Genomic DNA, 14,576 nt, shown 5'->3' on the forward strand with positions numbered 1-14,576 from the left:
TCAGTCAAATACAATTAAAAATTGAACTCTGTAATAATCACACATAGTTTTTTGGTTCAATAGTTTCCTTATAAGAAATTTATAAAATTTCACCAGTTCAAACTTTTATTATCTCTTTTTCTATTATACGTGTTTTGTTCGTTAAAATGAAACTAATTGTTATATTTGTTTCTTGAATATAGTGGAAGAACGTAATGGAACTGCAAGCGGTATTTGAAATTTCCCGCGCGATCACGTGATCCGGCCATTTACCAAACACCTGTTCGCTCTCTAAATGGCAACAGCGCAATTAAATATTGCACCTGCGCTAAATTTCTCAACGGACGTCGACACAGCGTTGTCTCGGCTGCGATGCGTTTCATGTGCGGAAAGAATGTTGGGTTACAATAGACAAAGCCATGATGCTGAAAATCTTTTCTCAGGTTCGTCCGACGATGACACCAGCTACATTGGGTAAGTTTTTTGCGTCCTTGAATGAACACGTGGTAATTCGTACAGTTTTTGATGATATGAACACAATACCGGCGAGACTTGCGGTTTGTACAATGTCCACGATTTGTTTACATGTTCTTTAACATTACTCGATTTTTAATACTACAGAATAGACCGCCTGTGTATTGTTTCAGTAAATAAGATAGAGCACTATGCGACACGAATGGCAGTCGCTGTTGTCAAATGAATATTCGTCGACATTTCATTAAATGTCACGATTAATGTCATGAATTTGTTTATGTATATGATTTTTTACGAAATTCGATACTATGGCATGTGACATTACATGTTTACACTTGATATGTACGAATGCATTCATACGCATATTCGAATTCCAAGTGATGACACTACGCGTACGACATTCAAAACGACTAATAAATATATACAATCGATTGTATTCGATTTGTAGCAATCTATTTCGGTGTAACGCACGTAATGAAATTTATTATTGATCTCTTTCTGCGTGATGTAAAATTAGATTAAATAATAGTACGATGTATATTGTGATGCCAGCGTACATGTCAGAGCACTTGCACATCGATGAATCGAGGCACAGAGAAATTTACATCATACATGCTTTTTTTTAATATATAATTATAATAGTAAATGACACCCGTTACGTTCTTTGCTATTCCAAGGTATAGATTACTTCGATACAATATTTTTGACACAGGAGTATTTATTTTATGTTACGTTTTTAGAATTCTACGTGCGTTTGAACGGTTTGTGTTTGTTGCAGTAAGAAAGGTTCGGGCAGTTCGGCGAATGAATTCGATGAGTCGATTCAAGCCATGTGCGATATTTATGGACAGACACCGCCGAGAACTCGTCTGAATCGCAAGAAGAAATACATGAAGCAGAGACTTAATGGAGGGTAACTTAATTAGTTTGTTCACTTTTGTTTTGATACCCGTTTAATCCTTTTACCTCCTTGGTCCTTGCTTCTGATTATTCAGGGAAAATACGCGGTAAAAAAAGGACGTTAGCAGCATTCCTGAATTATAATATTTTATTTCATAAAACGATAGTTCATCATCGGATAAATGACGCATAGTATAACTGTATAACAAATTCGAAATTTAATTTTAAATGTACACCCGGTATATAAAATTTGTAAGAACAGCAAAAGCAAATCAAGTAAAAATTGATGTCGTATACAATATTAATTCGGTACAAATTATGAAGCATTTGATCTGTTTTTACAAGTGCATATGAAATATTACAACGGTTAAATTTTGAGAGAAGCGTCTCATAGAATGTACCGCTTTAGTGAACGAGTACAAGACAGTAACCGCCACGTTTTTATATTCCGCTTAAGAAAAAATGTTTTTAGTTATGTTTTATTTTAACGCCGATTATATTATTTGCTTTCAGAGATACGAAATCGTTAGACAAGGAGACACCGTCGAAATTACTGATTCGCAGACGAAACACTTTGGACAGTATAATTTTCAACGAAATGTGCGATAAGGCGGACAGAGATTGCGAGAACGAGGCGAATCAGGATATGGCGAAAGAGGGAAGCCGGAAATGTAAAAGAAGCCTAAAAGTATTGCGCGGGACTGAACGAGATTTGAAACTCGACATGAAAGCTGCGTACAATTATGCCGAGAAATTTGATCACTGTCTAATATCCACTCCAAATCCTATAAAGGTACACGAACAAATGTAAAGAAATTATGAAACATTGTTTAACAAAAGGTTTTTGCAGATTGAGACTAGAAACAGATTTCGTTGTCTGCGATCGAAACCCATTGATGTAGAAGAGAAGAAGATTGAAACTGTAATAGATGAGCCAGATTTAGTCATAAATAGTAGGGAAAGTGTATCACAGTCGCCACAAACATTGGGTCTTAAGGAGCGAGAAATATTTCACGATACGTTTTCGTTTCTTATTAGACTGGTACACAGATTTCACTATCAGTATTTACATGAAAGATACGGTTATATTATTTAAAGAACTTTATGTTTTCTAGGGTAGCACAGAACGTAATTGTCGGCGCCAGATAAGTCACGAGGAGACTCGTTGGCAAAACGAGCTGAAAGATCTGATATGGTTAGAATTACAGGCTCACCATGCTGATCGCAATCCTGTGGCTCAAGACGAGTACTTGTGCAAGCAACGCGAGGCTGTAGAAGGTTTACTCAAGGAAATAATGGAGTACAGGTGAATTATGTAAGAAGTTATTGATGTTCTAAAGATAGAGCAAGATATTAAAGCGAAATGATACTGTTCGTTTGTAGATACGACCCTATTGCAAGCGTAAAGAATAGTAATACACCTTGGATCAATTTGAACACTAAATGCGTAGATCGTATGGTGTCTTCAGGGTCCAGCCCGAATATAGAGTTAGGTATTTGTCCAGGCTGCCTCTCGATGTATTGCAGAGCGTGCGCGCGAGCACAGGGTGAAGCATTACAACAAGTGGAGGGTTTATTAGCAAGATTAGAAGTGGCAGAATCGCTTTATCCTTCGTCGCAAGCTTTGGCCGCACAATATCCGTTATATAAAAGTACAGAATTTATTGGTAGAGTGAAAGCGATGTGTCTCTGGTACAACATGACGAAACATCATCGACTCAAATTGCAAATACTGGGAAAGCTGCTCATGATGTTACGTACTAAGAAAAAGCATGATGAAAATGTAGATTCTGGAATAAGGTACGAGACAAAAATGACGGTAACATAGTGTTCTATTTTAAAGTGTAACTTTTTTTAACTCCAGTTCTCGATCTTCGGATACTGTTGATTCTTCAGAGCACAGACATATTTTGGTACGATTCGAAATGTCGAATCCACAGGAAGAAACTTCTAGCCCCTCCGATAGTAATAACAGTAATAATTCTTCTGTTGGTTTATCGTTCGCACAGTCGTGGCCTTCCACCCCCGAAACTTCCTTGACATGCCTGGAAGACGATAAAGTAGAACGGCTCGATTTTTATTTGGTCGAGTTTGACCGACAAGCCTATAGGTAATATTTAAAATATAATTTGGTTATCCTGTGTATATGTATACATTTAACTTTGTAGGAAATATATCGAAGATGTACTGAAAACCAGAGGTCTGAGAAAAAGTTTGAACTTTTTAGAGAGATTGCATACTTCTGTTTTAAGAAAAGCAAGACTGACCCTAGAAAAGATTGATGTAAGCGAATGTGATAATTCTGTGAACGAAGAGTATGAAGGTGATGAAGAGTTACGCCGATATGGTGTGTGGAGTCCGGAAGCCAGGGAATTAAATCTTCCATCGTATAGGTAAACAAATGAATTAATGCGTATGACGTGCTTGTGACTCATTGTCATAATTTAAATAATCATACCTTCTACAGGGCTGCTTTTGTATTTTTGTCGCGAGTCCCGTTAGATATTATCCATGAATTTTTACGAATGCGATTGGAGCAAAAACCGGAACAACCTAGTCCATTATCAGTGAGGCAGCTAATGCGCGAACTTAGAGAAGGTCTTAGAATCGCTTGTATTCATCGTGACAGATTCTCTGCTCACTCTTCTGCAGCTATAGTTAGCAATGGTGATAATTGCGGCCAATTGTTCCAAGAAGATGTAAAAGACTTTGATGAAAGCTTGAAAGCTGTTTTTGAGGTATATCTGGACTACCTGCAGCAATGGGTAGACATGGTACAACATGATAGTTTCCATAAAAATTTAATCATGGACGAGTGGATATTCGTGAAGTCAATTGCTGGAAATATATTGAACGGTTACAAGATTGCTGGAGTAAAATTTTGGTAATAAATTAAAGATTTTGTTAATGTGCTGAACATTTGTCTTATACTTTTATTTACAGTGAAATAGCGAAGACGATGATTAAACAAGTCAGAGAGTTTCTTAACGAGAGACCCAGGGAGATTAAAGAGACTACAGAAGAATGGAGCGACGACGATGATTTGCCGAACAAGTAAGCACCGATTTATTCTTATAATATACAATTGCAAATGTTTATTTTAACCTGATGCGTGGTTCAGATACCACTTTATGTTCGTGGGCCGGGAATGGCAAGGGATGTTCGTGGAGGCTCGAGAAAAGGTTGTTAAAAGCGTCACTCTAGCCAGGTGTTTAAAACGTGATATCGAAAAGTGGTCTGTTTTCGAAGAGGAATTAGAAGAGTCCTTAAAAATGTTAAAGGTAAACTTCATGTCATTCTAATGCTGTATAGCCGTATAGTTCTGTCCATATGTTCATAGGAAACGGTTATGGATTTGAGACATCAGATAACAGTTGTCATCACCAATTTCCAACGCGACCTCGAACAAGCTGAAGAACCGAACAGCGAGTGTGACAGATTCGCTTTCTGTTCCCGAGTCAGGGAAATACTTCATCAAGCTTATCGCATGGGCTTTGATTATTACAAGGAAACGTGTAAATTATTTGCGCTGGAAGAGAAAGCCGTTCTAGCCCGTGGTTTAGTTTCTTTCGCTCTATTGTGGATGGAGTTTGTCCGAACGCGTTGCGAACGTGGAAGAGGTTTAAGGCCCAGATGGGCAAATCAAGGTTTAGAATTTCTTATCACAGTTTGCGAACCGCATAATACCAAACATTTATCCGACAATGAATTTGAGGAACTAAAAACCTGCATGGATCGTTGCATTTCGCATGTCGTTGGAAGCGCCAATATAGCCACAAACGCAGAAACAGAAAGTGAAGTTTCATTTCGACTTTATTCCTGTGTCCTGACGAAACATTATACACTGTGTAAGATGTTTCATTTTATTTTAGGTTTTAGAAGACTGTCTCATTCGAGAGCTTCATCACCTTGCCACGCAAGAAGTAGAACTGCAAGTATTTCCCAGAAGCCTAGAGAAGCTTTCAAATCGCCTGATGTCTCAACGAATTCCAAAAAATCCTTCTCACCAAGCGTAGTAGACGGAAGTGCGCCAGTTATGAACACGTTTGATCGTAGCGTATCCAGGCAGGAGAGAGTTACTCGTGCTATAAGAAAGGTAGACTGTGATATTGACGACAGGCTAAGGGGCCGTGAACTTATTGGTCAAGTTACAGATAGGAAGGCTGTAGATAGAGTTCATGTTAAAGCGAGAAGAGTTACGTTCACTTGGCAAAGGGGTATTAAGATAGGTAGGGTTGAATGTCTTCCCTTGCTTCACTTCAGTGTTGCACCAAGCATCAATATTGTTAATTCCAGGACAAGGAAGATTTGGTAAAGTGTATACTGTAGTCAACAATCAGACTGGTGAGTTACTAGCCATGAAAGAGGTTCAGTTGCAACCTGGAGACCATAGAGCGATCAGGAGAGTGGCAGAAGAGTTGCAGATATTTGAAGGGATTCAACACAAACATCTAGTTCGATATTATGGGCTAGAAATTCATCGAGTAAGATTTAGTCTTGAAACAGCTACTCTGCTTTGACCAAGTGTTAATATTGTATTCGTTGCAGGAAGAGATGTTAATTTTCATGGAATTCTGTGCGGAAGGGACGTTGGAAAGTTTGGTAGCTGGAAGTGGAAATGGTTTACCGGAGTCACTAGTTAGGAAGTATACTCACCAACTCCTTTCGGCCGTCGAGGTGTTGCACTGTCATGGAATAGTACATCGTGACATTAAATGTAACTTAAATTCATCCAAACGTTTGGTTCTGTTAACATTTCTATCATTAAATCACAACTTATGATTTACAGCTGCCAATATTTTTTTAACGGACGAGGGTAATTGTCTGAAACTCGGAGACTTTGGAAGCGCCGTGCAAATTAAAGCACATACTACAATGCCTGGTGAATTGCAAGGATTTGTTGGCACTCAAGGTTAGTACAGTAATCTCGCTATATGGCCGTCTCGAGTTCTTTACATGGTTATTGAAAGTTTCTGAATGCGCATGAATTGTGTGCAGCTTACATGGCACCAGAGGTATTTATGAAGTCAGAGAGTGGTGGACATGGTAGGGCAGCTGACATTTGGTCGGTTGGTTGTTGCATCGTGGAAATGGCCAGTGGACGAAGACCTTGGTCAGATTACGATTCAAATTACCAAATTATGTTTAAGGTATAGTATCTTGATGAAGATATAATATAATGTTAATTATATTGTATAATATGGTTCCATGTAAATGTTATAGGTAGGAATGGGTGAGACTCCAGCATTGCCAAAAAATCTCTCAGCCGAGGGGATTGACTTAATCAAGAAGTGTTTGCAACATGATCCGAAGAAAAGATTTACTGCGAACGCCTTACTTACACTTCCATTTGCGCAAGCGTACGAAGACGTTAATGCTGACTTAACAGTAGCGCGCCAAACGTAGAATTTCTGATTCTTTCGAATCTGAAAATAATATTATTACCTGTATCAGGTTATATTAGTAGTACACATAGTTAAAACTATTTTTGTATCACATAATTTTTTCAGTCATAATATTTCGGTTGTTATAGATGAAAAAGATATATATTTATATGTGAAAATTGAGTAATTTGCAGTATTAAAATGCAAGAAAAAAAAGATTTCAATGTCTATGTATACTGCATGAATTAGGATTTCTAAACTTATATCATATCACTGTTTATGATGTACTTTAAATTATTTTTTAATGTTGAGAAATATACATATAGTTTTTACTGCGTTGTAATTGACGTTGTATTTTATGCAGAAGAAAATAAAAAAAAACACGGGTAGTGTCACAGTTGTGTTTATTTTTGCACAAGAAAACGTACACATAATACAACATACTTGCCGCAAAGTAGTTAATTACAGAGGTATGCTGTGTATACTTTCTGTGTGAACAGAAAGTGAAATGTGCTAACAAGTTTATCTAATTATATTAGACGCGTACGAAGACGGCTATATCAACATTACTTTCTTGCCGTAGCTTAATAATTCATATTTAATCATGGAAACACAGTTTCACTTATTTTATCACATTTTACCATACATACAATTTTCACATATGGCACGCCGAGGAATCCTTTGTATTCTTCCTATTAAATATTTAAATTTTTGAATTTCCCGCCATTGCACTGCCTGGCGGGAGACTGTGCCATATACCGATCAATTAATAATTTGACATTAACTAATAGTAGTCTTCGTACGAAATACTTTCAATTCTATCGATTTACAGGAATATTTCCTATTCAATAAAATTATTACTATGGTTGGCTTTCGCCTGATATGCGCGATATTCTTGGCCGCATGGGTGCGATCGCAAATGATCTTGCGATAGAGTTACAAGTTATCTTTAACAACACCTTATGTTCCATCTTATCTTAAATTTAATAGGTATTTCGTGTCTTAAAGCTAAATATAGAACACTTTCATATGTCATGAAGAGATGCGCGAAGAGAGATGTACATTTTCAGTGTTATGCTTAAACACGTGCGTCGATATGTGTATGCACATAACAATATGCGTAAAACATACGGTACCTTGCGTATTGTTTCGTTTAGTAACTGTATAAAGGAACTAGCACAATTCCTTGCGTTCGTCAAAGATTCACACTCGTGTGTAGAAAAACGAAGCAAAATCCTTTAAACTCTAAATACGTAACAGATAACGACGGTATAGAGATAAAACTGCATATTCCATCAAATGACAATTCTAACGTACGCGGAATATATTTGTACAGCGGAGAAGTAGTAACAAAGCTTCAAGGAGCAACTTCATAAAATATGAATAATGTCAACAAATGTGCCGTATCATGTAACACGTGGGTGTGCTGTATGTATAGGTGTGCATTTCTCTATTCGCCTCTAAATTATTCGCAAACTATAACAACTTCGTACAAGGCGAGAACGTTGCTAAGGTATAGCGCCAAACGACAATCTTACTATAATGTCACCTCTTTAAATGGCATATCTTTTTTATCAATTTATGTAAGTGGTAATATAATTCAAAATGTCATGCTACCCTAGGGAAACTCTAGGAAAATTCAGTGGTGCTAGGGGAATTTTGAAAGGAGTCTAATGAGAGGTTAGGGAGGACCCATAAGGACAAACAGAGAAGTCTATAGAAGATAAACCTAGTTCTTCAATGGACTCAAGAGAGAATTCAAAATTCCTAGAAAGATTTGAGAAGATTCTAAAGGGAAGTTATGACCTAAGTACTTTGAAACTTTGTCATTTTCATTCAATCAAATCATTAAAGTCCCTAATTTTCAGATTCTAAGATGCTTAGGGAACTGGAAGTTCTTAGGGAGGACTCATAAGGAAATAGAGACAGTCTATAGAACATAAACCTAGTTCTTCAATGGACCCAAGAGAGTATTCAAAACTCCTAGGAAGATTTGAGATCCTAAAGAGAAGCTAGGATCTACTTTGAAATTTTGTTATTTCATTCAATCAAATTATCAAATTATTAAAGTCCCTAATTTTCAGATTCTAAGATGTTTGGGAAAATGGAAGGTCTAAGAAGTTGAACTCCAAGCAAATAGGGGAATCCCCGAGAAGGAATGCCGTTTAGAGAGGTGATAGTTTGAGGAAACGAATTCGTCGCTTAAGAGCTCAGAACTCAAGGAGGGGAAGTAATTGTAATTAGAATAGTTGATTAGATGTAGAAGATTAACGCGATAGAGAGATAGAGAGCTATCGTCAACGTTTACCGGTCTATCGAGAAGGGCAAACCGCCGACCTACCTAAGAATTGGACAAGAGTTTACTGTGCGGGCGCCAACACACGAACGATTGGCCACGTTTTTTAGAATGTGTTGCAACAGACGAGGTCCGTGCGCTAGAAATCATTTTCTCTACCTTACCATCTTACTTTCTCGGTCCCTACTCGTGTATTCTATCTCCGTGTCTATCGAGGATTTCGCACGATCAAACAATAGTGAAAAAGAAAGGAACGTTGACGCTTTACCGATGACGTCAAAGATGTACGTCAGTCGGTAAAACGTTAACCTTGTACATAATTCTTTTTTAGTCAAATTCGATTCGATATAAATGCGCCTGTAAATATAAAAGTAGCTCTCGATAGTTTCTAACTCGATAAAGTCATTACACGCGTGTTACAAACAAAATGATTCACAATCAGGTTAGATTTAAACGATTAACTTTCTAACGAGACATGTACAATTTATAAAGCGTACGTTTCGATGAAAACTGTTAATATGCTACCAAAGAAACATTACATTTTGCGAATCTATTGTCGATTTACTTTAAACGAATTCTTTAACGCTACACGCCCAGTTATACATACATAGTTCCTAAATATCCCTAGATATCACTTGTCTAATCTCGCGGTTACATCGAAGGTTACAGTTTCTCTAGAACACTTAAAGTGGTGAGATTAAATTCGTTTAAACACCCGTATGCTACCATTAATAAATTAGACACGAACTATCGTTAATTAACAATTACAATCAACAGTGATATGAAAACAATTACTGTCCGCTTTCAGAGGAAAGGAACTTCCAGCGCTCGGACATGTTCGAGGATATTCGTAACAGGACTAGGATTTAACGATTGACCAATTTATGGATCAGAACTTTCCAACCGTTTCGTCGATATTCGATCTTCTGCAGATTTTGTGAATTTTCAAATTATCTCCAAGTAAAGTAACTTAAGATATCAAGAAACAAGTCTTCAAATATCAACGAAACACTTGGACCTTTCATTTATGTATTGGTCAAAATGATCGATTATATTCGACATTAATAGCGAGAGAGTTGATTCGGTAATTCGCAGAGCGATAGAAAAAAGCTTCTCTTCGAAGTAGCACAATCTTATATACTTGTGTATGTGCGCGTGATTCTACGGGGTCCACAGCTGCAAAGAAGACACGTGGCTCCAGCTCTTAGTTCAAATCCCTTGATTTAGTGGAAAGCCCTCAGTACAGCCAATCAGAACCACATGCCTTCTTTCCGGCTGTGAATACAAGGAAGGATAACTTTCTAAAAATGATCGCAGGTTCACGTTCCACGTGGTCGTCGCAAAATTGACCGCCCTAGGAGAAGCTTCCACCTACCATGGCGGAAATCTATGCTAACGATATGTAAAATTGCTAGCTAAGACCCGAACGACGGCAGCAGCCCCGAACGGAGGGGAATACCAAACATTGTCTACCAACTTGTGCGAGTTTGAGTTGTAATGGTAACTAGATTTATATACAACGTCTTGCAACCGGCAAGTAGGCAAACATTTCTTTCTACGATTCATACTACGATAAATACTTTCGTGGACAAGCTCGACTCGTCTCATTTCCGATTTCTTATTCTAGTACTTTCCTTATCGTTGGCCCGCCTGTTTCAACATGGCCGCCATGTCCCGGAGGCTCTGCTCGAGCGTGCGAGCGAAGCGAGTTGCGTTCGTTCTGCCATCGCCGTGAAAAGCGGATACGGAAAATATGACGCCGTTGTTTCTGATGTTGTATGCACAGCCATAACCGTCAGGCACCACTGGACCGTATCCTACGATCGCGTCGTTCTTTGTGGTTACCTGGAAAGGAAATTAATTACTGTAACAAGCGGCTCGTCGAGGGATTATGTTGTAGATATACTTTAGGGATATACTTTGTTATAAAATAATATCTCTGTAATAAGTTGTCAGGGTACTGTTTCTCAAAAATTGATAAATTGAAAAAATATTTCAGGTCTTAGGTCGACTCCAACCCGTCACTGTGTTCATCATGGTTTCCTTTTGGGCTACTTGGATTTCTAGGGAAACCCAGGATGTAAGGAAGGTTAGGTTAGGTTTTTGAGTCTCAGAATAATTTATAAAACTTGAAAAGATATCTAAAAATAAAAGTAATTATAATTATAAATGTAAAAAGTAGAGAGTACGTTTTAATATTGGTTTCTAAAAAGTGTTACTAAATATAGAAAATTGTGAATAGTGAAGAGTAAAAGTAAAGAGAGTGTAAAAAGGGTGCTTGAAATGTCGGTCGACACTTTACCCCTCGACAAGTAGTTTAAAGGCAGGAACCGTAATAGTTCTTCCGCTCATGAAATTAATCGTACGGAATGCTTCCGTTTTGCGTACACACTCGGAAGTCGAAGGGTGAGGTCCTTTGTTGTCAACTTAAAGTGGACCGAGATTTTGGTCGGAGCTGAAGGGATTTCCCTTTTGTGTCCTATCCTTGCTTTCATACAGGCAATTTAGATTTCAAAAAGACATTCTATTCTACTTTCATTCGATGAATATAGAATTCAAATAATTTCCAGCAACGATTTCGTTTTATTTTGTTGTAAAATATTTTTGATTATTGTATTATAGTGTTAGTCAAGTTGTGGTTAAAATAAAATGCATATGTTTAATGAAGTTATTTAACTTTATGATAGCTGTTACAAGACTACTTTGTATGGAGACACTTTCGTAAAGTACTTTTTTAAATAAATAAAATATCATGAATAAATATACTGGAAGTTTTACTTACATTCCTGATTGATACATACATCTCTAACCTAATTTTTCGTATATTCTTTTATTGTATATTTATATATATATCATCAATAAGATACAGTATAGTATGCAAACTGTTCTGAGCACATAATAGTTTCATATTTTTGTAAAAGTTTCATTCTTATGTTATTTATTTTCAAATTACCCGCGCATTTTTCAAGGAGTGACGTCATCGATGACATGTAGCGCCATCTCTCCTGCGAACAGGGTGAACTACACACTTTTGAAACAGGTGGTTCATTAGTTCACAAACACGCCACCAGACGGCGCTACGGTCGCTCAGGTGGCGCCATCTGGTGGCAGGTTTGCGAACTAATGAACCACCTGTTTCAAAAGTGCGTAGTTCACCCTGTTCGCCGGAGAGATGGCGCCACGGTTTCTCAGGTGTCGCCATCTAGCGGCGAAAATGGGAACTAATTAAAGTAGTGTTTCAAAACTGTGTAGTTCACCCTGTTCGCCGGAGAGATGGCGCCACCAGTCCAATTTTTAAAATCCCAGTTAATATTGATTTTATTAGCTTAATTAACATGAATATGCACTAATTACATCGTAAAACAAGACTAATTAACTTTAATAAACCCAAAAACATACCCCGTCCCAAAATATAATATCTCCATGCTCCAATTAAAACCGAATTAAAGAGCAAGTACCCAACTCACAGCACACCATCAATCTTCCCTAAATGACTCAATCACAATTACCCACCTTTTTAAACACGTTAAGTGATTAAATATTCGACAATAATGAATATAACATACACCTTCAATCTGACTAATGATGATTCATCATGCACCGAATATTGCACATACATGAACATAACGATCTCCTATTCGCAGATCGATATTAATGAAAGTTAACGATACTATCAGACGTAAATTGATCGGCGATCATGAATACTGACCTGCGACGTCGAAAGGGCAAAATGATTAACGATCTCGTAAGCCTGGTTCGTGAAGATCTCCGGCATCGGTTCTCCGGTTTCTTTGGCAGTGTAACGGAGGCCCATTAAGTGGTTGTCGATTCCCTGACCAGTTATGTTATCGTTCATCTCTTTGGTCTGCCTCTGCACCGCCAGGTCAAACAGCTCCTTGATTCTTTCTTGCTGCAAAATTATACGAGGCTGTTTTAATTGATATCTCACTTTCATGTAGAGGGCATTTGATCAAATGAGTAACAAATTTGAAGGGATAACGAAATACGTCATTGAGGAAGGTTAGGTTAAGGTTAGATTTGGTTAAGGTTAGATTAGGTTAAGGTTAGATTATGTTAAGGTTAATTACCTTTAGGTTAGATTAGGTTAAGGTTAATTACCTTTAGGTTAGATTAGGTTAAGGTTAATTACCTTTAGGTTAGATTAGGTTAAGGTTAATTATCTTTAGGTTAGATTAAGTTAAAGTTAATTACCTTAAGGTTAGATTAGGTTAAGGTTTAATTAGGATGGGTTACTTTAAGGTTAGTCCAAGGCTAGACCAAGTTTAGACCGAGGTTAGACGAATGTTACATCAAGGTTAAGTCATTGTTAGGCCCATTTTAATCAATGTTAGGTCAATGTTTGGTAATGCTAGGTTAATATTAAGCCAATGTTAAGACAGGGTTAGACCAGTGTTAGGTCAATGTTTGGTAATGTTAGATCAATATTAGGCCAATGTTAAGACAAGGTTAGACCAGGGTTAGGTCAATGTTAGGTAATGTTAGGTCAAGTTTAGACCAGAATTAGATCAATGTTAGTCAACGTTAGTCAAGGTTAGGTCAATGTTAGGTAATGTTAGGTCAAGTTTAGACCAGAATTAGGTCAATGTTAGTCAACGTTAGTCAAGGTTAGGTCAATGTTAGTCAACGTTAGTCAAGGTTAGGTCAATGTTAGGTAATGTTAGATCAATGTTAAGGTAATGTTAAGGCAATGGTAAGTCAACATTAGGTCAATGCTAGGTTAAGGTTAGGCAAGGTTTAGGTCAATGTTAGTCAATGTTAGGTCAGTGCTAGTCAATGTTAGGTCAATTTTATTCAGTGTTGGATCAATGTTAGACTAATGTTAGGTCAAAGTTAGTCAAGTTTGGTTAAAGTTAGTTCAATGTTAGGTCAGTATTATAGCAGTGTTACATTCATGTTAGGTTAATGTTAGGTTGTTCGGATTAGGTTGATCTAGTTATGTTACATTCAAAATCTGTTCCAAAATATTAACACACGGTTCAAACGAATTTAAAAAATATTATAAAAAAAATTGTTTATGATTTATGAATACTGTGGACAGTCGTTTGGAAGAACAGAAAGAAGTCCTTTAACGTATAATTACACAAACGATCCTCCCAATGATTCTCCCTTTCATTCCACTACACATCCAACGTACATCGAAGTAATTGTGTAGAAGAACCGGCTGAGACAACAGCTCGATAAACGAGAAACAACAAAGTTCCTTTTCGAAGGATACACGGAAAGAAAGCAAAGGGAATCCCCCATGAAACTCGCCCGAAGCTGTTCGAGCGCCGCGCAAACACTTGAACAGGGAGAACCAACAACACCGAGACCAGTCTAATTGATTGCCTTTTTTTCGAGGGTGTTCTTCCCTTTATACTTTATTCCGTATATTTGTAATGTCCTTCCTTTGTCATTTTAATTATCGCTTCTTTGTATTCTTTTTACGCTTCGAGGAACTATTTTGAAGGTTGGGTTAGGTTAGGTTCCTGTTTCTTTGTGCTCTTATTATTCTTCGAGGAACTATTTCGAAGGTTGGGTTA

The 14,576-nt window shown here is 37.4% G+C and overlaps 2 protein-coding genes across 6 annotated transcripts in view; one reads left to right on the forward strand and one right to left on the reverse strand.

The window, feature by feature from the left end:
* Positions 1-233: 233 nt before the first annotated feature.
* Mekk1 (mitogen-activated protein kinase kinase kinase 4) lies at positions 234-7,134 on the forward strand. Of its 3 annotated transcripts, XM_003701761.3 has the most exons (18): positions 240-453; positions 1,232-1,366; positions 1,867-2,146; positions 2,204-2,395; positions 2,469-2,659; positions 2,737-3,153; positions 3,218-3,463; positions 3,522-3,746; positions 3,821-4,237; positions 4,297-4,407; positions 4,475-4,634; positions 4,694-5,147; positions 5,226-5,582; positions 5,650-5,837; positions 5,902-6,070; positions 6,143-6,265; positions 6,352-6,503; positions 6,577-7,134. In XM_003701761.3, exons 1-18 carry the CDS (start codon positions 275-277, stop codon positions 6,757-6,759), a joined length of 4,179 nt encoding a protein of 1,392 aa, XP_003701809.2. In that variant the 5' UTR covers positions 240-274; the 3' UTR covers positions 6,760-7,134. The 3 variants fall into 3 exon arrangements, with proteins under 3 accessions (XP_076397337.1, XP_012137169.1, XP_003701809.2); XM_076541222.1 differs by lacking the exon at positions 6,352-6,503 and having other exon boundaries at positions 234-453; positions 6,577-6,843; XM_012281779.2 differs by lacking the exon at positions 1,232-1,366 and having other exon boundaries at positions 238-453.
* The window catches only part of ChAT (Choline acetyltransferase), a 68,520-nt gene continuing 61,068 nt past the window's right edge, over positions 7,125-14,576 (reverse strand). For all 3 annotated transcript variants that reach the window (XM_076541224.1, XM_012281817.2, XM_076541225.1), the window contains 2 exons: positions 12,743-12,943; positions 7,125-10,878 (listed from right to left, as the gene is read on the reverse strand). In XM_076541224.1, coding sequence (XP_076397339.1) covers positions 10,669-10,878; positions 12,743-12,943 — 411 coding nt within the window. In that variant the 3' untranslated portion in view covers positions 7,125-10,668. The remainder of the gene's footprint in view (positions 10,879-12,742; positions 12,944-14,576) is intronic.

The sequence above is a fragment of the Megachile rotundata genome, chromosome 16 (genome assembly GCF_050947335.1).
Source record: "Megachile rotundata isolate GNS110a chromosome 16, iyMegRotu1, whole genome shotgun sequence".
Lineage (NCBI taxonomy): Eukaryota > Metazoa > Arthropoda > Insecta > Hymenoptera > Megachilidae > Megachile > Megachile rotundata.

Bases quoted from the DNA above. Each gene is read 5' to 3' on its own strand.
- Mekk1 (XM_003701761.3), top strand. From the start codon at position 275: ATGGCAACAGCGCAATTAAATATTGCACCTGCGCTAAATTTCTCAACG. The intron at 2,396-2,468 runs GTACACAGATTT...TATGTTTTCTAG, and splicing joins TTTCGTTTCTTATTAGACTG to GGTAGCACAGAACGTAATTG. The intron at 3,747-3,820 runs GTAAACAAATGA...TACCTTCTACAG, and splicing joins TTAAATCTTCCATCGTATAG to GGCTGCTTTTGTATTTTTGT.